The following is a 27697-nucleotide window of genomic DNA, read 5'->3' on the forward strand; positions in this document are numbered from 1 at the left end:
GTTCTCTCTTGAAAGTAATGAAAAATAAGGCGGCAGCTGAATTATTGAATACAAGAACTTTTTACCAGATACCAGGCTATGCTAATGAAGCCCGTGCACCACAATAGCTGTGCACTGCCACATACTACTATCTGGATGCTGTTATGATGATGCTCTGTATGTGAGCTGCTGGTTCTTTTGCTGCAAAGGAAGGCAGTTACATGCCCAGCTGCGTACATCTGAAGGGGGGGTGGGGGTGTATGTCTTGTTCTTGAACACAAAGACATCTGATTCTCTCAGTACAGATTAAGGAGACAGAGTGGGAGTGAGAGCGCGTAAAGATACATGAAAATTCCTGCACAGAGGTGGGTAACAGTCACAAGACCTCTCTATGAACACTCCTAACTGCAATTGGCATGACTTCTGTTGGCTTAAAAGCTACAGCCAAGACAATAGCTTTTTCTACCCTTTTGACAGGTTAAAACCCACCTCCCTATCACTGTACAATTTCAGTGATTACTTACTAATAAAAAAAATTACGCATATGCTTGGAAAAAGTTGCTCCTCTTTTTCCATCTAGCCACTTGTATTTCAAGCACTGAACACAGCTACAGGTGATGGACAGATAGTAAATTTGGCAAATACTTATTAAATGTCACATCTCTGTGGAATTAGTGTGTGACAGACCTGTGCAAGCTTGTAGTTGTAGACGCACACAAATTTGTTATACATCAGCCCATTGTTTTAGTATAGCCTAAACTACTCTCAGAAAATGCAACAAAATTACTTGTAAAAGAAAATTGTATCTTGCTCCCCAAAAAACACTCTTACATAAAGGAGAACAGGCTCTTTTAGTCAGCAGTGCTCTTCTGCCTGGATTGATTCCAGCTTCATTTTTAAGTTACCACTTTGGTATTCATCACACAGTACTATGTACATATACATACATGCATGCATATATATTCTTGTCAAGTAACCATGCAGAAAATACACCCAAATACTCAGAAGTCAACTCAAAGAAAATACCTATGGCTGGAGCATTTATGCAGAGTTCTCTGGCCAACAGAAGGAAAGTTTTTCCCAGCACATAGACATTCACCTATTAAAAGACAAAAAAACCCATTATTTAAATCTTAAACCACAAATGCTTTTAATAGAACATTTATATGGAAAGGAAAAAACCCCAACTTTTGGGATCTTAAACAACCTGCTTTAAAAAAATTCCATTGAAGTAACACAAGCGATATTCATTAGGTATAGGATAATACTTGGTGCTTGTCAAGAGCTGCACAAATTAGCCTTGTAAATCAAAGCGTAAGCTTATTTCGAAAAAAAAATGAAAGTTGTTCATCATGCTCTTCAGTGGGCTCAGTGTTGCTCTAGTACTTGGACAATTTTTCAGCTGTCACCTAACACTGTAAAGCATGAAGCAGACTTTAATATAATATCAGTACTTGTAAAGTGTTATTTATCTTGCAACATAACAAAACCTGTGCAAATACTCACAAGTTAGTGCGAATTTCAGCTCTGCATGATCATGTGAAGTGGGATAATTAAAGTATTGCACAAGCACACACAAAACTTTTCCACCAAAGCAAGGAGTGGTGCTACATGCTCCAAGGGTTATTTGTCAATTCTTAATGTTTGGATATTGACCCAGATCACCCTATTTTGAAAAAAAGATAAATCAATTCAGAAAAACCCTAAACCACACTAAACCTGCTAAGGAGCCAGGGACAGAGCCCTGCTCCCCTGCCCTCCTTCACTGTTGCACTCAGGAAGATATAGACTGAAGGAGGAGTTACTCTTTATAATCTGATTTGCAATTTATAGCATAGGCAGCTACATTTGTATTTTTAAAGTCTGAGGAAGTTTTCTTTCCCTATCTTAAGATGTGTTTTTGTGGTCAGCAGGAAAGGCAGGATATACTTCAGTTCGCAATCAGCCCCAAATGTTCCCACGAAGCTCCATGAACACCTTGTTCCCCCAAGGTGTATGTAAAGGCCAAAGTTAGCATTAAAAAACAAAACAAAACAAAAACAACCCAAAACAACAAAACCCTCCATCCTCCTACACTATAAACAAATAATTTTATTTTTTTTTAACCATAGTATATACTCTATTGCTTTTATGTAACAGAACTGCAGTGGTCTTTCTTATGCCAGGACAGTGAAGGTGTTTACTAAGCAGTCAGTTGCACAACTGAGTTGCTGGTTATGGTACAAGCCCATGGAAATAATAAAAAAAAATAATCCTTGTTACTAAGTATATTCTCTTTCAGTTTCACAAAAGAGCTTTAACAACATTAGTTTAAAATACGAAGTTACATTTAAACAAAATGAAAACAAAACCTGACACGTTTTTACCTACGCTTCCAAACTTTTCTTCATGAGAGTGTTATGTGGTTTTTTTCTCAAACTTAAAAAAATTTAAAAGTGAGAACTTTAAATAAATCCTCAGAATGATCATTTATCCTGCAAGTGAGTGAGCAATCAAATGTATATGGTATGATGGTAATTCATTCCATATTTAGTGAAAAGTGCTGAGTATCTTCCATGCTGTGTGTGACCAATGGTTGTACTGGCTTAGAAGATACAGAAGTATAGTCTTAAATTTTATTGTCTTTTTCCTGAAATACCGGGCAACACAGAAATACTATTCTATGGACAGGAAGGGAACAAAATATACCCTTCGAATAAGAAGAATATTTCTTAGGAAATAAGCCACCGAACTTTATACAGAAAAGTAAGCACCTACTGAATCTGGCAATTCATGTAGGAGTGTGAGAGTATGTGACTCTACCTCAGCCACAGAGAACAGACATCACTACAGCAAAGTATCTGCAGTGTCTCAGTTGGCTTTAGATGTTCCAGATTCACTGCAAGCTTGGAGTGGCTTATTTTGACCTTTTGTCTAAAGAATATTATCATAAAGAGTGCGGGTTTGGCTGTAGTTTTAGCCTTCTACATTGGCTGACCAAGTTTCTATAAATCTTAAACCTCATCGCTTCGATCTTGTTCTGCAAGGACAGTTTCACTGCACAAATCAATACAGTTACTTCAGTGGAGCCAAGAACATATGATGTTTCCATCAGAGGCTTCACAAACTCATCTAGTTCTTTCATTTTAGTCTAGGAAAAAAAACCCAACCCAACCCACAACCTCAAATTCAGACACTTATTTCTCCTTCTGGCTTTTCTTTGTCATGACATCCAAATCCTTGATGTCTGTCCCCATCAAACTGTGTCACTTTAAGAAACTCCTCCCAAGCAAACTTTCCATAAATGCAACCATCAAAGAACAAATAAAATTCAAGAGGCATAAAGCAGCAGGGCTTTTCAGTGAAGTTCTAACAATCACAGTGGGTGCCAAATTAAATCTAAAGCAAAGTCAAATGCATAATAAAATTGCTTGATGACTATCTATCTTCCTCACCTTGGCCTAACTAAAAGTCTCTGGATCCATGGTCTACTTGAGAAGTAATGTACTTAAATCTAACCTGCTTTTCCACTTCACCCACATCATCAATGTTTTATGACCAGCTTCAAGGTGTAGGCAGTATATTTACACAAAAGAAATTCAAAATAGAAATGGAACATCAGGGAATTTCTTTCTTTTGATCATCAATGCATTTCTTTGCAGTTTCTGGTTACCACCAATTTAGAAAGCAAGCATAATATACAGCGGATTACATGCCTATATTGTTTTTCTCATGAAGCTTACATGTTTTTAATGCCAAGGTAAAGTCACAAAAAGAATCAGGAGTATTTAATTGCTTCCAGTTTTCCTGGAAAATCAGTAGGAAAAGAGACTTCAGGCCTTCTCAAACAGTACGCTTCTCATCTTTAAAAGTTACCAGAGAGTCACAGGTGCTGGCGCATGCATCATAAATGGGAAATTAAAGATGGCATAAAGCTCACCCAGAAATCTGTAATGGCACTGAACTGCTTAAACATGGTATTTAAGAACTTCTGGGTTTAGTGGAGGAAGGCCCTTTCACTAAAATTTTATGCCACTGTCACTAATTTCAGCTACTACTCACGCACACAGGCACATCCTGTGACAGATGAGATATGATATATAATAGGCATATAGATAGTGTCTTTCCTTACTCTCATCATTTGTATGTTTTTCTGCACTCCATTAAGCTCAGAAAATTGAGAATTAATTTAGAGGCCTACTTTAATTTCCAGTTCTTTCTTCATTAAGAACTTCTTACACAAATTCATATACTCCAAGCCATCAAAAGCTTAGCACTCCAAATTTAGAAGCATATGACATTTGCATTCATAAAACCTAATTTTATATGAGTCCTTACAATGGTGAATAAACAAAAATGCCCTTCTAAAAGGATGTCTCTGGCTTAGACTTGAATTGGTGCAGCTTTCAAGCTTACCACATTAACTTCAGCCTTTTTCCCCTTCTTAATTTAAAAGGGCCATACTGAAAAACAGTGTTTCCCCAAACTCTCCCCAATCAAAACTGTCAAGTGTGACAACTGTTTCATAGACTTTCATAAGACCTACGCTCTTTGTGTATTTTCATCAAATATTAAAATTTCCTGAACTTGATGCAATCATTATATTTGAGCATCAACACCTAATACAACAGAGAACAGTGTCATCTTCTGTCAGAGGGGATATTTTAAAGTAGTATCTGCATACACTGATAATGTTTACCATATTATTTTACATTTGGTTCACATGTAGCAGACTAAGCTTAGGAGCATATGGACCTGCCACTGAGTTCTTTAAAAGAAACACTTAAGATTCTTCAGCAAGAAGGCATCTTTCAGACAAAAAGTATGTACTCACCAAAGAACTGCAAAAAAACCCCACCCAACTGGTTTTACCCTTTTTACAGAGGGACTTAAGATTCTCTAAGATGTTGTCTTTTACCAGTAGTTAGTTTCTGCTCTTGTTATAGAACTTTATATTAGTTAAGTAACTTGGAGAAGGAATGGCTTCCAATTACTCATTTACATCTTTACAGAAAGATCCTTCTACTTGCTATACTCTTTGCCCTTCACAGTATTTTTTTGGAGGTACAGTCTTTTCATCTCACATCTGTCAGTCATCAGATGATGATTTCAAAGGGACACTTCCATGGGGACTCTTATCCTTTCATAATTTCCTCTTGCCTTCACATCATGCCTGATGTGTTCAGAAACACCAATATACTTCCACTTTTAGAAATAACAAATACCTTGTTTTCAATAACACAGGAATTCAGCTGTTCATCACTAACACCTTTCAGAATTTAAAAAAAATCTTCTTTGGGAAACAGGGAATCTCCCATTCATACAGTTATCAAGTCACTTTACCTTCTAGACAGTAGCAAAAATAAAGCTGCAATCATTGAATGGAAGTTTTTGCTTGACCATAAGTTCCATAAATTTATAAATCAATACCCTTTCACTATGAGCAATTTCCAAAAAGGTTTTTCAAGACCATGATGTGGCAATTCTGGGAAAATGTTACACATTGTGCCGGTGGTTAAGGTATTCTGTCTTTTAGAAAGCCAAAGACTGGGCAGTTGGAATGCAATGAGAATTCACACTGTGAAACATCCATGGCTGCTTGCCTAAATAATTAAGCAAGCATGAAAAGCAAATGAGTTTTTAAGGAGACTGTCTGTTGCTGGGGAAAGAGGCACCTGTGGTTATTTGATTCATTATTAATATTACTAGTATAGTAATGCCTGAAGGTCCCAACCAGGTTGTTTAACTCAATCAACATAGCAATTTGCATAGGGGCAATAAAGGCAAATGCCGTCAACATGTTAATAACTTCAAGTGAACAAAGGGTATTAAAAAACGAAGCAAATGAGCATAGTCTTTAAAAAATTCTCTATTTTACCCTTCTACACACAGTAAACAAACTTATTTTTTGCATCCATATTGCAACCAGAACATTACATTTATCCTCAAAAGACAACACACAAAACTACAAATGTACTGAACCCAGCTTGTCAGACTGCAGTTCAAAGAGACACAAATCACAATTAAGCAGCTTCCTCTCATGCCGTGCTTTAAAGTGTGGCCTTAAGTCTGGGGATTCCGAAGTGAAAGCCTACTTTCGCTAATCGCATATGTGGTAGTCCTAGCATTCTTCCTCTACCACCACAGCAGTACAATAACTCATTATCATTCCGTCTACGCAAGAAAGTCAAAAAGGAATTTGCAACAAGTATAGTAGAATCTGAGAGGCCAATGCTGCCTGTAGAAGAAATAAATGAAAACAAGCATCCAAAAGTAACTTGCAATAAAAATCCTTCTGGACAAGAGTGCAGTGTTACTTGACTAGACAAACTGAAGATAAATAGGGAGTGAGAGCTGTGTTTTGAAGAGAGACCAAAAGAGGACTAGATCAAGCAAGTACTAGTTACTGATGTTCACTTCTTGTGCACCCTCTTTCCATATCTAGAACCATAGTATAGCTCAGGTTGGAATGGATCTCAGCAGGCCTCCAGCCCAAGCTCCTGCTCAAAGCAGAGTCAGCTACAAGAACAGACCAGGTTGCTCAGGATCTCAAAAACCTTGATAGACAAAAATCTTCAGAACTGCTCTGAGCAATCTGTTGCAATGCTTGGCTGTCCTCATGGTGAAAAACCTTTTCTTGATATCAAGTCAAAACATCTCATTTAATTATGTTCATTGCCGCAAATCTTCCTCCAGCGTACTCCTATGAAGAGCTGGGCTCTGTCTAACATCATCTCAGTAACCAAAGCATTGGCCTTATTTAACAGCAGGACACAACACAAGGCACACTAAAAATTATATTCTACTAGGCTGAAATTGGAGATCAAAGCATTGCCAACACCTCTTCTCAAAATCTTTTATGACCACATTGCAAAGACCACTACATTGGAGATCACAAGAGAATAAAAAAAGAAACTGCCATTTCTGAGGATGAGAAAGGCAGCGTTTCACCACAGTGAGATCAAAACTTCAGTCAAATAGTTCTGCAGGTGCAAGGAACGAGGTGCTTCGAAACAGACAAGCAAACCTAAACTGTTCAAAAGTTAGGCCAAGGCTTGACAGGCTTCGCAACTCTCCGAAACAAGCAAGGCCTGTCGCTTAAGTTGGACTAACAAAAAAGCAAACAAAAGGCCTGATTACAGACCTCTCTAAAGACTATATTTGCAAGTAAAATGCAGTATCTGAAAATATAAGCAAGTACTTTCCCTGTCAGAGACTGATGACTGATCATCCTTCCAACTCAATCAACATGCAGCATGATGGCCCTGCACCGGGAAGGAGCCCCGTTTGTAGCTGTGGTCTGGACATTTTCAGTTCATTGCAGATAGTGCTTTAAAGTCTAAATGTACCAAAGGCATACTGAATCTGACAACACTTTCAACAGGGGGTTTCCAAGACATATTTCACCTGAAGACAAAATGGCAGAAAAAAATACCAAAGAAATTGCCTTTCCAATTAAAAAAACCCAAAAACACACCATCAACATTTTGGCTTGTTCCAAGATGACAGAAGTTTTGAAGCTCATAATCCTATTATGAAATGTAGTGGGATGAGACAAACTCCCACATCTCAGTCATCAGCATAAGAGGAAGGCTTGTATGACTTCTTAAACAGACGGCCATTAACAGTGAAAATTAGGCTGCTCTATTGCTAAGTTTCAGCAGCATAATACTATTCTAAAAGCATATTACACTACAGGGGACAGCTTTTTTTTTTTTTTTTTTTAATGGAAAATGAGGAACCAAATTCCAAAGCAATTCAATAAAAGACACAGAGAAAGGCTGTACAAGAAGTACAGACCAGAGACTAAGAGGCCACACTTAGGATTTCCATACCTCCTGCCTTTTGTTTTTGGGTTGGTTGGTTTTTTTGTTTTGGGTTGTTTTGGTGGTTTTTTTTTTTTGTTTTTAAGCTTAACAGAACAAGAGAGAAAGAACACAAATACAACAGGTCATTAAACAAATACTGAGTTGCAGGTAACAGCAGATTCAAATATTCATTACTTTTACTTTTAGCTACTACCTTTCTTATGCTGGGAGTTACAGAGGGTGTTAACTCTCCCAGTGCTTGCAAGACACTGGCTGAAGGTCACTGACGTGCAGGGTGCCATCAGTGGGACGAAGAATGGCACAGCTAATATTCTTTCCAGCTGCAGGTTGGCAAAAGGGAACAATGGACAGCCTGTTTCACAGGTTTTCATTTATCTTTTTTGCTGGTAGCTAGAGTTAAAGTTTGGGGGTTTTTATTTATTTGCTTTTAGATGAAGCAACACACAAAAGGTCGTTATGCCTCTCCCTGCCCCCCACAGCAACTGAGCTGCATCAAGTAGAACGTTCAGAAGAACAATCTCAAAATTTGCTGTTAGCATCTAAGCAAGAGTTGGTGAAGGTCAGCAGTAACTAATTTTTTTAGACTTTCAGATGTGATTTTTTTTCCTGATATAGAATTGACACCTTTCTCATTTTACCAAGAAAAAACAGTTACCTGAACCAGCATGACATATTTTGTACAGATGAGTCTGAACAAGTAAACTATTTTGGAAAGATAGCACCACTCCCACTACTGCTACAGCTAATAACCTTTCTTTTTCTTTCATGGCATTCACATCCCAACTTCAGGATGGGAGAGCTGTCCTTGGAAAAAGGCACTTCAAGGTAATATATACAATCTAATGAACTAATTGCTTTTCATTTTTAGGCACACTATCTATGGGCAAAGGCTGATCTAGAGCAGAATGTAATGAAGTTTTCTGCCTGGGCCATAAATGTTTGGCCACCAAGTTTTTTGTTGGGTTTTTTTGGTTTTTGTTTTAAACAAACTCAGGGTGGAGGAGAAGTCAAGCTAGGACCTGAAAAGCTCATTTATACGTTCTCAAACAGGACTTTCTAGCTAGCTCCAGTTAACAGTAACATTTAACATTCCTGTTTGCTCAGATTCATCTTAAGAAGCTATAAAGTAGAACACATCAGAAGTCTTCACACAGTTAAGTGCATAAATACAGATCATTATACTGACATTTTGCATTTTTCTTCTTTCCGGGGTTGATTATTTCCCTACTACTAATCTATTTCTGTCTCTCCCATCTTTTTATTTACCAATCTTTAACCTTCTGGTCCTCATATGCTCCCATCCTGACACCTTTTCTGGCTGGAATGTACAGAGGCAAAAAGACAAATCATTCACTCTTTCCTGTCAGCAGGAACAGACAACAGATTTTTTTTTTCTTTAACAGATACCTCTTATTCTTCACACTATGTAATTATGCCTCCCATTCTACACATGCAGTATTTGGTTATAAGTAATCAAGATAATTCAATAAGAGTTCAGAAAAAAGTTACTGATTTTAAGAATTAAAAATTCATTTGATTATTGCAATTGCAGCAGATTGCTTCAAGCAATAAATAGTCTTCAGAGGGATGCCATTTACCAAGACAGCTGGGAGGACAAAAATAGATGCAACTAACCTACTCACATTATATGTAAAACAGTTGTAACATGGAGAATGAGGGTAAGACAGCATATGTCAGTAGAGCTTTCTCTTTCCACACACAGAGCAAGTATGCATTTCTCTCAAAATACATTTCATAGAACACATCTCTGTAGTGCACTAACCCATTTACACAGTATTATCTAGAAAAAAAATTACCTGTCTTCAACAACTGTTGTTTTAAAAATGTAACATCTGACCCTATGCCATTGCAGTGACTCTGAATCCCGACGAAAGGATCACACTAACCCTTGATACATTATTTGTAGCATTAACATTTTTGACATGTAATGTTACTGAGATTTACAAACCCAGTGATTTTCCAATTCAAAATTTTTAGAGAGAAATTGAAACATCCCGAGCAGCCCACACTGACAGCTCTCTGCTTGCAATGAATTTTAAACTTCAACAATTCAACAGAAGTTTCAAATAAAAAGAGATACAATACCTGAAGAAGGTCACTGAGATCAAGTAACATGTCTGTGAAGAAGTCAAGGAATACACATGCTTGTTGAATGTGACAGCGTTTCTTAGTTTCATTAGCAACCACAAAAAAAGGAAGAAATAAACCCAGGTTTAACTGTCAAAGAAACCAAATACAGATTAAGTACTTTGATGTACCACTTCTGCTAACAGTCGTATGCAGCTAACAGTTCAGGTCCCCCAAAAAGTCCTGCCAGCACTCACTGCATTTACCGCACAAGTTGTTTATGTGGAGTGATAGTCTCAAAGGACAAACCAACACCTTGTGTGACTTAAAATACCATATACTGCAGCCTAAGAAAGACCCAATGATAAAAAAAATAGCAGGAAGATAGTTTATTGCACTTCATTTAAGAACATAAAGCATCAGTAGTCTTCTATCCCACTTTAGGAGCCCAGGTTCCCCGAAAAACAGGTGGAAGAGCAAACTAAAAAGCAGCAGTAAGTTTCTTTTGTCCTCTTCTATTGGGACCTGTCAAAGAACTGGGAAGAGAAAGCTGCTTTGGCTACTCTCTTCTCTCACCAAGCAAATCAGCTGTTACCTTAGAGTTTTGACTCCATCTATCATATCCTACGTTGCTGCAAAAATACTAGGTCACCATCTACTACTCATTATGGGCACACTTGGAACTCATAATAGCCAACAACAAGCAGAAAGCACTACAAGTCTCCATTAGATTTTACTGAAAGCAAGCATGCTTAGAAATACACTGTGTAACAGTACATAAGAAAAGAAAAAAGCCAAGCAGCATTAAGCTTAAGGTGCAAAGGTAGCCTTCTTGCTGCTATCAGAACACATGCTGGATCTCCTATCAGCTACTCGGGTGTGACTTACACACTGTAAAGGTGTTCCGGTTTTACCATTAAAAAGAGCGTCGAAGTAAAGTCTGAGAGAAGAGAGAGTGAGGCAGGCAAAGAAAACACGTGTGTGAGGGTGCTACATACATAAATGCACATACATGTTAAAAAATCCAGTATTAAAAAGAATACAGGGACATCGGTACGTTTGGTTCATTATGGTAACACACATATTATGTTACTGAAGTATGCCAGAGTAATATAGTAAATGTTTCTCCTAAATATTATCAGCCATGGAAGGTGAATAATTCTGATACTGTTATCAGTTTATACATAAACATTTGCCTCGCTACGAATTTTTATCCTTGAATATTTCTATCCTTAGTTTGCATTTGAAATTGTAAGAATTTAGTACTCCAAATCTGTTATAAAATTCAATATGTTATGTTAATATTATTTGGTGAAATGTAATTTTAGCATTAAAAAATACAGCATAGCTGGATATTTAATTAGCTGAAAACTCAACATGTCTCTGAAAAAATCCAAAATCCATTATAGACAGTATTACGCAAGACAGTAAAGTAATCTTAAATTTTAACCCAGTAAGGAAATTGCTAACAAAACCAACCTGTAAAATACATAGCTTAGAAATCTATGCAGAGCAATACTGAATTCAATGCAACTTTTTGGTCAAAGTAGCAAGAAAGGAGAAAATAGAATAATAATGCAATTGCCAAGAAACCATAACCGTCAGCTTATCTAACAGACCTAGAAAGAAAACATGACACCAATTTTATGCTTGAGAACTATACTATATTTGAAAACGTTCCTAGTTCATTACTGACCTGAAGTGTCTGGTTACCTTACGCTCACCCTGAGACACCTTCACCACTGAGATAAACAAAATTATCACTCTTATCTGATAGATTCTGTCATAACTTAGAAAAAACACAACAAGAACAAATAATAATAATAATAATAATAATAATAATAATAATAATAATAATAATAATAATAATAATGCGGCTTGTAAGTTATTGAGGCACTGAAGTGAGCAACAGAGTGGTCCCAGAGCCAGTGCTGTCACCGGAGACAGAGGAGGAGCCAGAAAGACAGCATCAGTGCCAAACACTAACTCACATCTTAGGTGAGCCAGAGAGCTACTTTTCTAACCTAGACATTTCAGTTACAGTCATGAAATCTGTATACCAGAGTGTTCTTCATCCTCCTGAAACTGTTAAAAAACACTCTGATGGAAGACCTAAACGTAACACATTACAGGTGCCCAGGCTTTATCACTGTAACGGGCTGGGGGAAACAAAAAACAAAACCAAGAACACCCACACATTTTGTCCAAGTGAGAAGAAACAAGAGAGCATTGTATGCATTTATAATGACATAAGATCAGAGCTAAGCAGATAGGAAATTCACTTGCAGGGTTCAGGCAACTCTGAAGCAATTTAGAGCTACACCATAGATGCTTTAACATACAGTTGCTTTGCTCCTTAGAGAAGTTAGTTCAAGTGTCCACTGAAATTGTAAAAGCAAAGGTCACAGTAAAAATGTGGCATTTCTGGATTTCATTTAAGGTAGCCTCCAGCAATCTCTCTGCCTGTTTAGACGGGTAGCTGCTACAGTGAAGCAAAAGCAAAGGGGAAATTTGAGTCATGCAGTAGCAATGGGTTGGCCTCTACTATGAATATTGTGAGCACAATTATCAGCAGGAAGTAGTTGTAAAAACAGGCAGTTGTTTTCAAACTCCTTTTCAGAGTTGGAACAGTTCGGGAGAACGTACAACAACAGCTGAAAACAGCAGATAATACGTACTATGAATTCAAAAATTATACAATCATAAGATCGATGTTTTCTTTGAGGCTGAAAGAAAACAATGATGATTTTACATACAGAGCCTGCTAGCACATGGAAAGTTCTGAAAGGGACAGAAAGCTACTGATATGGTAGATATACACATACAAAATAACAGGACAAACACAAGGGAACTTAGGTTATAAATGCACCCAAATTAAAAAAAAAAAAAAAAGGAGAAAAAAGCTTTAACAGTTTCAACTGTTTTTCCTTTGCTATTCATTCTTGAAATCAGTTTCAACAAGGTAGGCAATTGACTGTCCATCACTAGAAACTTATAAATCAAAACAAGATGAGTCTAAAGTCTTCACTTCAGGAGATTTAATTCAAGGGAATCCTTTGACCAATATGATGCAAGAGGTCAGACCGAGTGGCCAGAACACTCCCTTTTTTGCCTTTATAATCTAGTAATCTGTGGATTATGTGAAAGCACCGTGAATCACAACAATAATGATCTCATTCCAGCACCAGAGGAAACAAAAAGTTCATGATTAAATGAATACTACCGGAAACCTAAAACCCAAAATACCAAAACAAGCTTGCATTTGTACTTCAGATAGACCTACATTTTACATATTCCAGCTATCCTAAAGTACTTGTACACAGCAAATACTGTAGTGAAAACCCCTTGGTTTTCAATACTAACATTTAGCAGGAAGTAAAACTGGCATTTGTCAAAGTTTATATAGAGAGATGCAGGAATAAATTGTAGAAGATGCTTTTAAAATAACAACTATAATTTGCAATGCAGTTGTTCCCAGTCCTAAAAAAAAAATTACAAAAATTAATCTGTATTTTAGTGTCTGACAACCTACAATAATCAGGAAACCTTCAAACAGATTATTTCATGCTATTGAGTCAAAATTCTTCCACTACGTAGCATGTCATATCTGGGAGATACAGGCACAAAAAAGCAGTGCAGAGGAGACAGAGTCTAGTATTTACTTAGGTTTTGTAAGTTATCCTCAGAACATTTTTTACTTATTTTTACAAGTTTACTACAAAATCAGCCATCCCACGGAAAGAGAACAAATGCCCAAGAATCATGACTGCAAGCCTCTCAGCAGAAATCTGACATCCGTAACAGCCATGCTGACCACTAATGAAGCATTACCTTTTTTCAGCTGAAGCTAAAATGCTTTCTGTTTCTATCAAAAACTAAAACCACAGTCATTAAATTTCTAAATTATTTAAACATAAAGTCATTCTCTGTACTCAACCAGAGCAATTCAACTGGCTGCAAACAAAAAAGCAAAGCTTAATAGGAAATCTGACTGAAAAGCAAAAAATAAAACACCAATTTGCTGAACAGTGAAACAAATTTTCTTCAAGTTCTAAATGAAATGAAATATTTGCAATTTCAACGTCAGGGTTCTGTATAAGCTACATAAGAGATAAGAACTTCCCAGAAGCACTTACAGTAACACACACAGTAAGACAAAAGGGAAGACAGACACAGAGTGATACCAGGGTGAAGAACTAGTGACAGCATTTGGCTGGCCCCGAACCCAGTTTTCCACCTTTCAGTTCAACACCCAATTCACAAACTCCCCTTTCCATGTTTTCATACACCAAGTGATTTTCTGACTACAGCTTATCACGATTATCTCTGCTGCTTTACAATCTTTCACCACTTTAATTAGCAATTAATTAAAACTGACTGACAGCGCTAATTGTTTAAAGTAAACATTTCTCTTCCCAATGACACTGAACTAAAACGATTGGAAGATAACCACCAAAACCAACGCTTTTGTAGAAAACTCATTTCTGATAACTCTAATAAAAGCTTTGCCTTGAGGCTGAAATCCTACAGAGCCAGTTTCCAAAGTTTAAGTTTGCAATTTTGTCTGTGCAAGGAAGCCCACATAGCACAGGCTCCAGTCAAGTATACAAATAAAAACAGCATTTAACAAATCAAACTGGTAAACACAAATGCCATTTTTATAAAAAGCTATCTTTATGTGTAGATCAATGCATGATTAAAAAAAAATTGCAGTTTGGTCTGTGGGTTTTGGGCTTTTTCCGTCTTTGCACACAGCTGCATGTCTGTGTTTCATAAAACCGTATTTCTCTTTAATCTGTACTCTAAAATCCCCAACTTAAGGACAAAAAGCAGCACCACAATCCTTCCACAGGTAAATCCGGATGTTCCTCTAGCACTTCCCTTTCAACATGTGCAATGTCACTATCTTCCTAGCTAGGACAAAGGCAGCAGCAATAATTCAGCAGCAGTAATTCAGCATCATACAACCACCTAGGCAGACTATGAAAAAGGAGACAGGCATTTTGGGCTGCATTCAGCCTGCCTGGTTTCATGGCATTAACTGAAAGGGTTGGAAGTGTAGCTTTCTGTCTCACCCAAGATCCGAATTAGCCTCTGACACCAGTTCTCCCCTCCTCTATCTCCAGTGACTGTAGACAAAATCTAGGGCAACTGGGCTGCTGGCTGGCGCCACAGCCAGTTAAGACTGGATGGATCCAACGCCTGCAAGCTGTACCAACCTTCAGACTCCCCAATGCACATACAGTTCAGCCTTCACTAAATTAATGCTGTAGCTTTTCTTAATAATTGTTTTCAGAGTCATTCCCATTTAGAGGAACATTTTCAAAAGTATGCCAGGCTAGCTGAATATGCAGCGAGCATTCAGCACTTTTGAAAACACTGCCCTTAGAGAATATGATCTTCAAAGCATCGGGGCTAGGCTGTCTTCCTAGTGCTACTGACTGCAAGTAAATAACCTGCTTTGTGGGCTATTTGCAAAGTATTTACATAGTTGCATGTAAATTTATAACACAACACAACCAAAAAAAGTAAAAAAAAACCAAAAAACCCCACACAACAAAAAACATTTCTTGTCCCAAAATGCTTGCGCAGTTAACTTGCAATTATTCAGGACATCAAATGGATAAAATATGCAAAGAATATCCTGTAAAAGCTACTGAAAGATAATCTAGTTAGTATATTTGCTCTGGGAAAAGAAAATTTAGGCATAGAATGAAAATGTAAATACTAATTTAGAAGTTTTGAGAGACATGAGGTTAATCTTCAACCTGGATGATGTGACCATGTATAAACAAACAGTTGGCTATACTCAGACAACAAAAAGTCTCCAAACAAGAAAGAGAGACCTCATTCCCTCCATAGTAAATTGAAGAAGCGCTGGTGAGGGAAAACAAGAGAGGTTGCTAGGAGAAGCAAGGTTTAAGGAAGAACTCAGAAGAAGAGTGGGGCTGGCAGACAAGAATGGGAGAGAGGCACCAGGAAAGGAGCAAAGCTCAAGCTGGAAGGGAAAAAGAAACAGAGTAAATAGTAAAACCACTGCAGAAAACATCCTGTGTCTGAAGAGTTCAAACATATAAGCAGCTATGAAATTGCACAGTTCAAAAATCTGCACAGAACAACTATTTGATAATAAAGTAGGCATAAAAAAAAGCAGCTGGGAAGGAGGACACCAACAGTAAAGATTTACGTAAACATAAAGAAATTCAGTTCTCTCTCTTTTCCCCCATGTACAAAATCTGTAAAGGTCATGACTCTTGTACTGACAGCGAAGGAAAAGTTTCACAAAACTCAGAGGTGCGGACCTGGAAGAATGATGCTGAGATGACAATCGGGAATTCAGCACAGCAGCAACACACACACATTTGGAAACGTGAAACAGCCGGCTGAGACAGAGAAACTAGATGCAGAGAAAAATCACCACCTGCTCAGAGGTGGCAAAGGACAACCAGCACTGTCATGAGCCTGACACTCCATTTTTCAAAAAACTCCAAATGGAAGAGTTTGGAAAGATGCAAAAAAGAAAAAGAATAGCCCCCCCCCAAAAAAACCAAAACAAAAAAACCACACACACACAACCCCAGCCAGAATAATCTCAGCCAGCCTGCCCCAAACTGGCTAGATTCTGGCCCATTACCATCCCCAGGCTGGTATTTGTGCAGCAACGTTGCAAACCAGCCTAGGGAACTGTCTGAAGTCAGTGGTTTTTCTTTTTTTCTGCCTACCACCCCCCTTTCAGCTGGTTTAACTCCCCTCTTCCCATGTAACTGTAGGAACACCTGGGCTGATAGAAGGCAGAGGATGGACTGGGGGAGGACTGAGCAGACAAGGGCAAAGCAAGATGACTTCTTTCTGAAGCTGTGCCAGCTCACGCTAGCTTAAAGCATTCATCAGAACTAGAGCCTGAGACAATCTCTCGGTCACCCATCCCACCTTCTCAAATTTCTCTTTAAAGTCAATGTTTGCAGAGTTCTCCCCAGCTTGCTCCAAAACACAAAGACTTCCTTATCTGAAAGAGAAACCTTAAAACAACTAAGGAGCAAAAGCCTGTGGAATACCTGCTTTACAGTAAATCAAAATCTTAAAAAACTGGTAACACCTTCCTTATTTTAAGTACATACAGAGTTCCTGTGCAAAAGTTCATCATAGTACTGCTCTGCTTTACCCACTACAAACACCCAGCTATACTCTTCAAAAAGTAGCATTTCAGTGCTCAATTAAACCAGAACAAAACCAGATTCTGTAGATACAGAATGTTTTACATTTTCGATGCTTGAAGCCATGCGGTAAATCTTTGCTTTCATACACATACTGAGTCTAATGCACCGGTATTAAGTGCTCCTCAGAGAATTATCTCAACAGACCTTTGCTGGGACGGGAGCGTGGCAGCTGCTGTACCCAGCACCGGGATACGCCAGAGTTTGCACAGAAATTCAGGTGTTGCTTTCCTGCCAGTACCTGTGAACTTGATTTATCTGTGCATAGGCATTATCTGGTATCTTACATGTAAGTGCCCCTCATTTAGCAGAAGATTTCTGACACTAGAGCCTTTGTTTTAAGAAAAAGCACGGCTTCAAAAAAAATGAATCACTTCCCTGCCATTCTGAGGCTGCTGAATCCTTAATGGCCTTTGGTGGGAAGTACAACAATCGGATGTGTTAAAGCTCCCATTCTCAGAGGCGTTCAAGAGAACCGTATCAGCATATGTCATGTAACACTAGGACAGAATAAGCCCCTCTGTATCAGAAGCCTGCAGGCACCTAAGAGTAGAAACCTCTCTCATGACACGGACTGGATACTTAACTGCCCGGCACCAAAGGGGGCCCTTGTATTCAGAAAGCAGGCGGTACAGGGGGCCTTTCCCCCTACCAGTGTATTCCAGTTGATCAGAAAACCTCTCCTCAGCAGGTGGGAGAGCTCTGCATTCCCACCCTCCCACACATATACTGCACTCCATTGGGAAACGCCAGGCATGATGGCTTCAAGGCTGCGGCTGGCTCTCTCCCAGGGCACAGACTGAGCACTGCTTTCACAAGTGCTACCAAACTGTTAATTGCTAGTCTCGTAGTAATCAAATCAAGTTTGATTAAAGGCATTGCAGTAACTCACAATAACTTCCCCAATCACCTGTCTTGGTTACAGAACTTAAACGGTGCACAGAGCTGAAAACCAGGAGCTTAGGACTAGCTATCAGCAGTGCTTGGAAGTCAGGACAACATGCCACTTTTACACTAGCTAAACTGCTCAAAGCAGTCTGTTTAGTCATTTTCAGTAAAATAAAAAGGAAACCATGGTGCTAAACTAATGCACTGCATCAGTGGGTTGAAAAATCCTCAACGCATGCTTTCACTTTAAGAAATGCCTACACTACATATAAAAAAAGGATTTCTACATGTTCACTGTAGCAGAAGCCTACATAAGTCATAACACAAGGTTATACAGAATTTGATTTTTATTAAAGAGTTACATTTTCTAAACTGGGCTTGCCTTATGGATCATAAGTAGCAGCTTACCCAAATGAGTTACTAATAAAGCATTTCAGCAAATATAGAACAACGTATCTTGCACAGGCCACGCTTTATCGTACCACTCTAAGAGTGTTCAAGGGAGGTTTATTTAGCAGTATGGGAGTAGAAAACTTGAACTACCTGCTCGGACAGTTATCCGGGTATCTTTGGATATGGTAACAGACAGAAAAAAACTGAGTTAGCACATCTGAATTTACCAACCTCTGAACAATACACAATATGCAACACAATACACATATACACAATATGTCTTCACATCTACTTCACAGCAATACACAAAGGAGAGACTACCTTTAGCTGGAAAGGTGAGAAGATACCTTCGCTTCCTGAGAGCACAACTGAACAGGGCTCAAGAACTTACAAAAAACCCAAACAAAAAAATAAAACAAAAAAAAACAAACAAACAAACAATGAACCACAACAGTTTTTCTAATTTTAAAAATAGCAAATACCAATTTTAAATACCTTTAAGGGCCAGAGATAAGCGATGCATCATACTTTGAAATGGATACAATACTCAGAATGACACATTCCCCTTCAAGGATATAATATACTGGATTCTAAATTTAAAGCAAGCTTATATCTTGAAAAGTTGCCCCTAGAAAAAGATTACATTTGGTCCTTGATCGAGTACAGTACAGCAGGTGGAGGGAGTTGACATGGCACAGAAGAAAGATGACATGTCTGAGATTTTAAGGTAGCTAACTTTTCAGAGTGTTCAATTACAAGACTAAATCTTTAAGATTATCTACTAAGCAGGGAAAATACAGTCCCAGACGTTTGATCCACTTTGGATTTTATCTACATGAAAGGGTGCGAAATAAATGCTTTCCTTTAGGGATCAGTTTTTCCCCAAGAAATTGAAAGCCATAGCCCAGGGGCACTCTAGGCCGTGCCTCAGGACACTGGGTTTCTGTTTCCATTTTTGCCACCATCCCACAAAACACATTTCATCTTTATCATGTTTTTATAATGAAATCAAGGAAGGGGAAACTGTTGCCAAAATGCTCTGAAACCTTCTGATTATTTTACTATTATAATATGCATTTTGACTCTGGGGTCCCCAGAGTCTCCTGAAAGGGTCAGAGAAACAAGCCTTCAAATGTACTTTAGGTATAATCTTCTAGTAGATAACTAATGTTACGGTCAACAATTACTTTTCAGACCATCTCCCTGCCTTTGAAAGGCCCAAACTACATCCTGTCTTAATGCAACATCCTGATCTAACTAGTGGGTTTATGATATGCAAATCAACATAGATATTTGTCCCCATCCAAAACATGCAAAAAAAGCTTAAGAGCTAAGTGACATCCTCAGTGCCTTAAAGAGATTAAATGCATTATCACAGATTCAGTCCCCCTTGCAAGTATGCCAGCCCTAATTTTCACGCCTCTATTATCCAAAACACATAGCTAAGAAGCTCCTGTAACAACTTTAACATCCTTTATCCAGTTTAATATTTAATTCAATTTTTCACCAATTTACTCTAAAATCACTTTGTAAATACATTTAGTAAATAAATTCTCAGTGTCAAAAAAGATAAAGCAAGTGTTAATTCCTTGTTACTGGTTACTCATCTCTATGAAGGGATCCTTAAGGAGCAAAAGGAAACCCCTTCATTGGGGCAAGGCATGTGGGGGAAGAGGAGGGTAGGAAGAGGCCAGAATACACATACCAATATCCTACTGAAAACTCAGGTCTTCAGTAAGCAGTCTGCTACAATTCTCCACTGGTCATGGATCCTGCAATTCTGTTTGGCATTACTGCCCATATATACCTCAGTCAGGAACTCCCAAAGCATCACAAGACAATGTTGCACAGCATCCGTTAGTGAATACACTGAAGTTAATTTACTTGCAAATGAAACTTCTCACATTCTTAAAAGTTAACAACCTTCATTAAATGGTTTTAATCAAGATGGAAAACGAGGAATATTTTCCTGAAGTGTCATGTTAAACTTTTATCCCTGTATTATCTTCTTTTGAATGCTGTAGCAATGGCAAGCACTTATCTCCTGTCTTTCTTACAGCACAGAGACTGCTCATTCATTATCAGTTTTTAAGAAGCTGTAAACTTATCTCAGCTGCTGGAATTCTTCATGAGAGAATGAAAAAAAAATAATCAGTAATGGTGTACATATCATCTGCCTCTGGGAAAATAAAAACTGCCAGTGATACGCTGGGAAAGATCTCCTTAGACTCCTTGAACACAGTCTTGCAGTCGTTTTATTGTAACCTAGTGGTGTAATTTCAAATAACATTCTACAATGTGCTGATGCCAAGCTCCTAAAATACAGCTCTGCTCCGAACAACAACGGAGAATGCTATTGTGGGGTTTGTGTTTACAGCTGCTTGCTGATTGTGTCTTATTTGCAAGGCTTTCAAGAATGATAACTTTTTTTCCCCATCAGCCTAGGATTTTGATAACAAGCTCAGTACGACACCATGGCTAGTGAGCCTGCAGAACGTGCTCCTCTTCACAATTTTAGCTAAAAATTCCAAGGAGTTTAGCCAATATACTTGAAAAAGTATATTCCAGGGTCTTAGCAAAATCAAATAGTAGTATGTAGAACAGGACTCCTATGTTGTGGGAGGCAGCAGTATGAGGTATAGACACACATGAAGCACAAACATATCTACATCCTACTACTACCTTGATGAGCAAGTAATTTTGCTTCCCTTCTGTGCCTCAGTTTCTCCACCCAGAAGATGGGGATTGTAATACTGACCTTCATAAAATGCTACAGATTCTATACCTCCATCACCAGGACCCTCAGCTAGGAGGAAGCAAACTGGAGTTACAGTCCTGCTGGCAGGACTGGTTACATATTAGGTCAATACAATAATATGTAATAAATACATCAGTTAAAAAAACCACCAAAGACAGACACAGAAATAACCTAAGAGAAAGAAGCTGAACAAGGTACACACCCTCTTTCAAAGCCTGGCCATTCACCTACAAAAGCTTCTACTTATTTGCTTTTCTTCTGGTCCCACAATTCCTACATTTCAGATCACACGGCAGCAACAGCTTCAGAAGGAGAACAGGCAGGGCTTGGCCCCGATTAGCCTCTCAGCTTTTAACTCCCCTTACAGAAGCAAATCTGGGTTTCCTGCAAATCAGCAAGAGGCTTTAATCACCAGCTCTAAAAAAACCCCAATAATTTAAAAAAAACATATCAATAAGCACCTGTCATTGTGTCACCCACCATAAGATGGATCACTCTGGGCTCTGAGCAAAGAGAAACTCTCCGTACTATAACACTAGCCAAACACTTAAACTGCCAAGTGGAAAGATAATTCAGCTGCACCCCTGAGCAAAGTGTCACCTACCCATCAGTCTTCCACGGCACCCTGATCGACATGGGCTCAGGGGAAACTGGCACTGTGGTGGATGCTGCTTATCTTGACTTCAGCAAAGCTGAAGACACGGTCCTCCATGGTGTTCTTAAAGCCAGATTGTTGAGACATTATGGTTTGGCTTGCTGGCCTAGAAGGTAAGCATAAAATCAGCTGGACTGCCAAGTTTGAAGGGCTGTGATGAATAGTACAAAGTCCAGCTAGCAGACAGTTACCGCAGGCATCCCTCAGGGGCAACACTGTCTCAATTAGCAAGGAGACAGCAAGACAGAAGGCGCCCTAGGCAAGTATGCAGTCATACTGGGGGAGCTGGGGGAGCAGTCAATACAGCTCAATCTGTCAGAAGGTGAGGCTGCCATTCAGAGGGATCTTGGCAAGTTGGAGAACCAGGCTGACAGGAGCTGTATCTGTCTTTGAACTTCTTGAAAGTCTCACAGGCAAGACTCAAGACAGAGTAACCCCTTGCTACAGTACGGGCTGGGACTGACCAGCCAAGGAACAGCTTGCACAAAGGGAGCTGGAGGTCCCCACGGACAAGTTGAGCAGGAGCCAGCAGGATGCTCTTTTGCATCAAGAAAGCTGAAACATGTACTGAACTATACTAGCAAAAGCGCAGCCAGCAGTCAAAGGACATGGTTATTGCCCTCTGTTTGCTACCTACAAGGCTACACCTGGAGTGCCATGTTCAGGTCTAGGTTAAGTGCAGCACCAACACTCTGGAGTGATGACTGGAGGGCCACTGAGGTGGCTGAGGGGCTGGAGTGTGCGATATACTAGAAATGGCTGAGAGCTGGGCTTGTTCAGCCCAGAGAAGAGAAGGCTTCAGGGGACATCTAATGCTGTCTTAACTACTTAAGTGAGAGGGTATAGAGAATATGGAGCCAAATTCTTCTCAGCCACACACACACAGAACAAAGAGGTAACAGATACAAGTTGCAGCAAAAGAAAATCTGATTAGATATTAAGACAAATAAAAAAAAATCTTTGCCAAGAAGGTGGTAAAACCCAGAGAGAGTATGACATGTCCATTGCTAGAGACAACCAACACTCTGAGCAGGGCTTCAGCAATCTACTGAGGACATGAGCAGGGGAACTGGAGAATTGACTTCCAGAGGCCCCTTCCAGTCGAAATTATTCCACAACCCTACATATGGCACAAGCTTTCTGGATTATCTCCTGCATATTTCGTCACCTTCAGATACAGGGAAACGTTTATAGAGGCAGTGTATGTACCACACCTGATTGCTGGACAACTGGCAGAAAATGCTCTATATTCTCCTTCCTCCCATCCTATGAACCTGTCAGTAGGAAGGACTGTTGGGATGAAACACTTCCATCATTATACTTCTTTTGCAGCTCTTTTGGGGGGGGGGGGGGCTGTCCTCATGTTCTGGCTACCACCTTCTCAGCCCACATTCTTGGCTCCCGATTGTGCTCCCAACTTTGCCAGTTGCAACAGGAGGAAAGTGACCAGTTCAGCTCTACTGGGAGGGCTGCCAATGTTACCAGCAAAACCCAAGGACTGGAGTATTCTCTTCTTTCATCATTGAATGACTATGAGAAACAGCTGAGACTCGGAAGCCACCAGTTCAAAGACTGAGGAATTAATATGAGAGCAACCAATACTTGAGTTGCTTTCCTCTGTCACAGTAAGAGCTTAGAGTTGAGGTGGAAGATAATAAATATTAAACTGAACATTGACAAAAATATTTTTCAACTGAAAAACTGTAATCTGAATACGTGCTGGAAATAATTATTGGCAATGAACTGGGTCCTCCAGATGTGACAAGAATGCAGTGATTTGGGAGTCCCTCAGAGACAGCAGCACAGATGCAGTCCATCTGTTGCATTCTCTAGAAGACTGATCCTTTAAGGACCAGAAATTCTCATACAGAAGAGAAAATTCAACTTAGATTCTGCAGAAGTTAACAGCACTCATGTGGGAAAACCAAACTTTCAACTCCAGATAAGTACAAAATAGAGCATTCTCTGATTTCAGGTACCAGCTGAGACACAGCAGCTGAAACCTCCAGATGTCTCTTTAAAAGACAACTTCTTTAGTAATGACTTACAATTATTCTACATTTCTTTCCTCATTTCCCTGGAGATCAAGGATGGTCCACTGGTGATTTCAATGGCAAATTTCAAAAGAAATATTCTCAATTCAGACAGCCCAGCTCTTTCACCCGACAGGAAAAGTCACAGAACAGCATCTATAATTTCACAACCTTTGGAGCTGAATAGGCAGAACTTCATTACTCTGGAGCCATGGCTTCATTAGGGAGGGGGAAAAAGGGAAGAAAAAAAAAAAAAAAAAAAGTAGTGTATTTTTAATGCAAGTTAGCTAGAAAGGCACGAAATCCTTGCAAAGCAAGGACACCATGGTGCTTTCTCAGAACTAGCAAGTTCAGGTAACCTCTCAAATTTTCTACAGTCTAACTTGAAACACCAGCTCTTTGTCCCAGAATTCTGCCACACATTACAGTACCTGAAATGACAATCACAACTTTGTTTCCCCTTGGAAACTGCAATGCCAAAAGGCTCTCTACAAGCACAATAAAAAGTTAAAAGGACCAATTATAGAAGGAAAAATATTGTAAAACAGATAAGGCAAGAAATTCTCCCAACAATAAGACAGAAGCAAAGTTTGCAGTTCTGGTTTTTATGAAATAGAGACTGTCACATTTCAATTATTACATGTCCTGTTGCTGAATATGCATTTTTACTGCACAATTTTCTCTTCAAATTAAGAAGATTATAACATAAATTAGACAATTTTTTGGAAAAAAAATCCTGTTAGTGTGGGCAGTCTGTGTATTTCCCCTTTTCCAAAATTTGGTTTTCATCATGTTCCTATATGATAATATATATAGTTCATCATTCCTTCCTGCTTACCAATAAATATAAAAGGAATATGAAGAGCATTCTGATTTCTACTCCCTGTCAAGGCATAAGCTAAGCTTTTTAGCAGAAAAGCTGCTCCTTCATTGAAGAAACAGTTATATATCACCATTTAAAAATACCGATTAGCAAATCTCATAGCACTTTACCAACACATGCAGTCAAAACATCACTGAGACTACTGTGTTTCTTCCAAACTGGAAGGATGCTGAAAACTTAAAATGATCCACTTACAGCTGATCTAAAGATGAGAGCTCCGCAATTTATGTTTTATTGTCAAATGTTTAAAGGATTAAATCTAAATAAAATACACAATACACAAGCTTCAAAGCACACGTTATCTTCAACATCTTATTTCCAATTAGCAAGTCAAAATAAAGAAGGCACAGGGAACATTTGGCTTCAAAAGCAAAGCTCTGGAAGAAATCAAGATTTTGGTTGTTTTGGGTCTCATTTAAAGCTGCCGTTTTCCCAGACTGCTGAAACTGGATAAGATGGAAAGATTATTCTCTCTCTCTCTCTCTCAAAGGGAAGAAAATAGCAGACATACCACCATGTGATCGAGTATTACATCATTCATACTTACAACAATACTGAGCCAGTCTGGCAGTTAAACTTAAAAGACATTCTCTTTTGCCTTCAAGGAAGGACATGGACTTACCATAAAGGCAGGCTAACAGTGAAAAGATTAGAAAGTGCTCAGCTCACAATTTTACTTGACATGAGATTACAAAACGCTAAAAATCTTTTATTGAGAAGCTTTTTCAGTATGAAGTTTGTGTGTGAAGACTATGTCATGCAAACAAAATCCCAATGACAAACATCTGAAGAAATAAGACAGCTCTTGAGAAGGACTTTTACCAATTTTTGAAAGACTTACACTTCATTAGGATGTAAGTCATTACCAAGACCACTTTCAAGATAGGAGGACAGGCCAACTATGAGAATGAATCCTGTTCTTTCCAAAACAAATTCAAAAGGTAATATTGTTTCTTAGATATGCATTCACTTTGTTCTTACAACATCAAAAAGTGCAAGGTGAAAAAAGCTGCATAAGACTTAAGAATATGATGAAAGTGGACACAGTTTTAGAAGACCTCAAGCTAAAACTATTTGCAGATAGCAAGCACAGAAGTGCTTACAGGTCTCAAAGCACTGGCTTTTATTCACCCTATTTTGCATTACTGATCTCAAACTAATAATATGAATTTGTCTTCTAAGGCATCATTCTTACTGCATTAAAATGCAAATACACAATCTTCAAAATTATTTTAATGAAGGAGAGCATTTCATTTTCTAATTGACTTCTAAAATGCAGAAAATCAAGATGGCTACAACCAGGAATATTTTTCAGTGACCGGATCAAAAGCATCAATCATATTTGCTACCAGGTTTTATTTAAACAAAGCCTATAGTAATGGTTTTTTTTCTTTTCTTAAGCGAGGGTGGGCAAGCAGGGAAGGAAAGGGAAGAGTCTCCTCCACATCCCACACCACATCCAGCATATCCTCTAACAAAAGCAAGAAGATGCTACACAATGACCAGCTGTACCACACTGTTTTTTTATTTAGCTGGTGTTTGCAACGTATTAGCTCCCATCAGGTCAAAACACCACCCAGTAATAATGCTGTTTTTGCTAACCTAAGCACCAAAATTCAGATGCAGAGATAAACTTCTGAATTAAGCAGAGCGTCCACCTAATTATTTCCTCTTTTAAACAAGCTTTAAGAAGATTGTTAAATATTTATTTTCACTGCATGAAAGGATCACTGAAGGTCAAAGACATCAGAGGTGTGATCCCCTTCCTTATCGTCCCTCCTCTGTATTTATTTCACTGGAAGGAGACTTCTGCCATCACATTTCCCACCCATCACCTAGAACTCATCCTGCCTTCACTCCCCTCATTAGTTCCCATGTCTCTGTCACCGTGTCTCATAGCATCACCCCCTCTCAGGGCAAGGGCTGCCCCTCCTATTTTTACTCTAGTATTACTGATCCCTTTGTAGCTCTATTGTTCCCCGCTTCTGTTTCTTTCCTTGTTGCATCTTTACCATGACAGTGTTCAAATGTCTCAACTGTTCGGAAACCCCAAACTGGAATGTAATTACTAAGAGGGCAGACCATGCAATGAATTTATTATTTTTGTATGTATGCAATAACAGACCATTATTACATGCATTAAAAAACTGGCTCAGATGCCTCTTCTGTAAGTACTTCTGCATTGCACAAGGCCTGACATGGTGACGGAACACAGGACTGCCAAACAATAAACACCTTTTCTACCTGCCCATAATGTAATTCAAGCCCACGCTGACAAAGGCTTCAGTGGACCTAATCCAGAAGCCTACAGAGTAAAGCCTGTCCCTTCTTTTCAAAGGGGGGCTGTGATGCCTGGTTTTGTCCCAGCACTGAAAGGTATGATAAGCAAGGCCAAAGGATCTCAAAATTTAAAACAATCTAGGTGCAACAGCTCTATTGAGCGCAAACTCCATGGTTTTCAGCAGTCAGACCCACTGATGTGAAAAAGAGCTGCCTAGAGGGATTTACAACCCTCTGCTCTGTAAAACAATAAAGTATTTCTGCAGTCAAATTTCAGAAGAGGATTATTTTGACCTTCACTGTTCAAAATTTCCTTTAAATGAATAAAGCAAACCAAAATATCAAAACCAGATGACATCTATAATCCTGATAGGCCATCTTGTGACCCTTGCCACCTTTCTATCTCTACAGATACTTTGTTTAATGCTACATTATGGAAAAGTTGACAATTTGAGCCACCTGCTGGGTACCAACATCCTGAGGGGAAAAAAGTTGCTCACTCCTCTATACAAAAGCTGGTGAGAATTCCGTCAGCAAATTCAATGGGGCAGGATCAGGTCTTTCCTTGCCAGCACCAGAGGTCAAATACTATTTTAATCCAGAGTTAGTAACAAGTTAACAGAAAAGCAGATTTTCAGAGTGTGCAATTCTTAAACAAAACATCAGCCTGAACACACACACGCGCGCAAAATTACGGTCCTCCTGCTTCTTTTGGATG

The 27697-nt window shown here is 38.8% G+C and overlaps 1 protein-coding gene across 2 annotated transcripts in view; it reads right to left on the reverse strand.

The window, feature by feature from the left end:
* The window catches only part of BRF1 (BRF1 RNA polymerase III transcription initiation factor subunit), a 175684-nt gene that overhangs the window by 95828 nt on the left and 52159 nt on the right, over positions 1-27697 (reverse strand). For both annotated transcript variants that reach the window (XM_040602549.1, XM_040602551.1), the window contains 2 exons: positions 9894-9925; positions 1006-1078 (listed from right to left, as the gene is read on the reverse strand). In XM_040602549.1, the coding sequence (XP_040458483.1) occupies positions 1006-1078; positions 9894-9925 (105 nt within the window). The remainder of the gene's footprint in view (positions 1-1005; positions 1079-9893; positions 9926-27697) is intronic.

The sequence above is a fragment of the Falco naumanni genome, chromosome 7 (assembly GCF_017639655.2).
Source record: "Falco naumanni isolate bFalNau1 chromosome 7, bFalNau1.pat, whole genome shotgun sequence".
In the NCBI taxonomy this organism is placed as follows: domain Eukaryota; kingdom Metazoa; phylum Chordata; class Aves; order Falconiformes; family Falconidae; genus Falco; species Falco naumanni.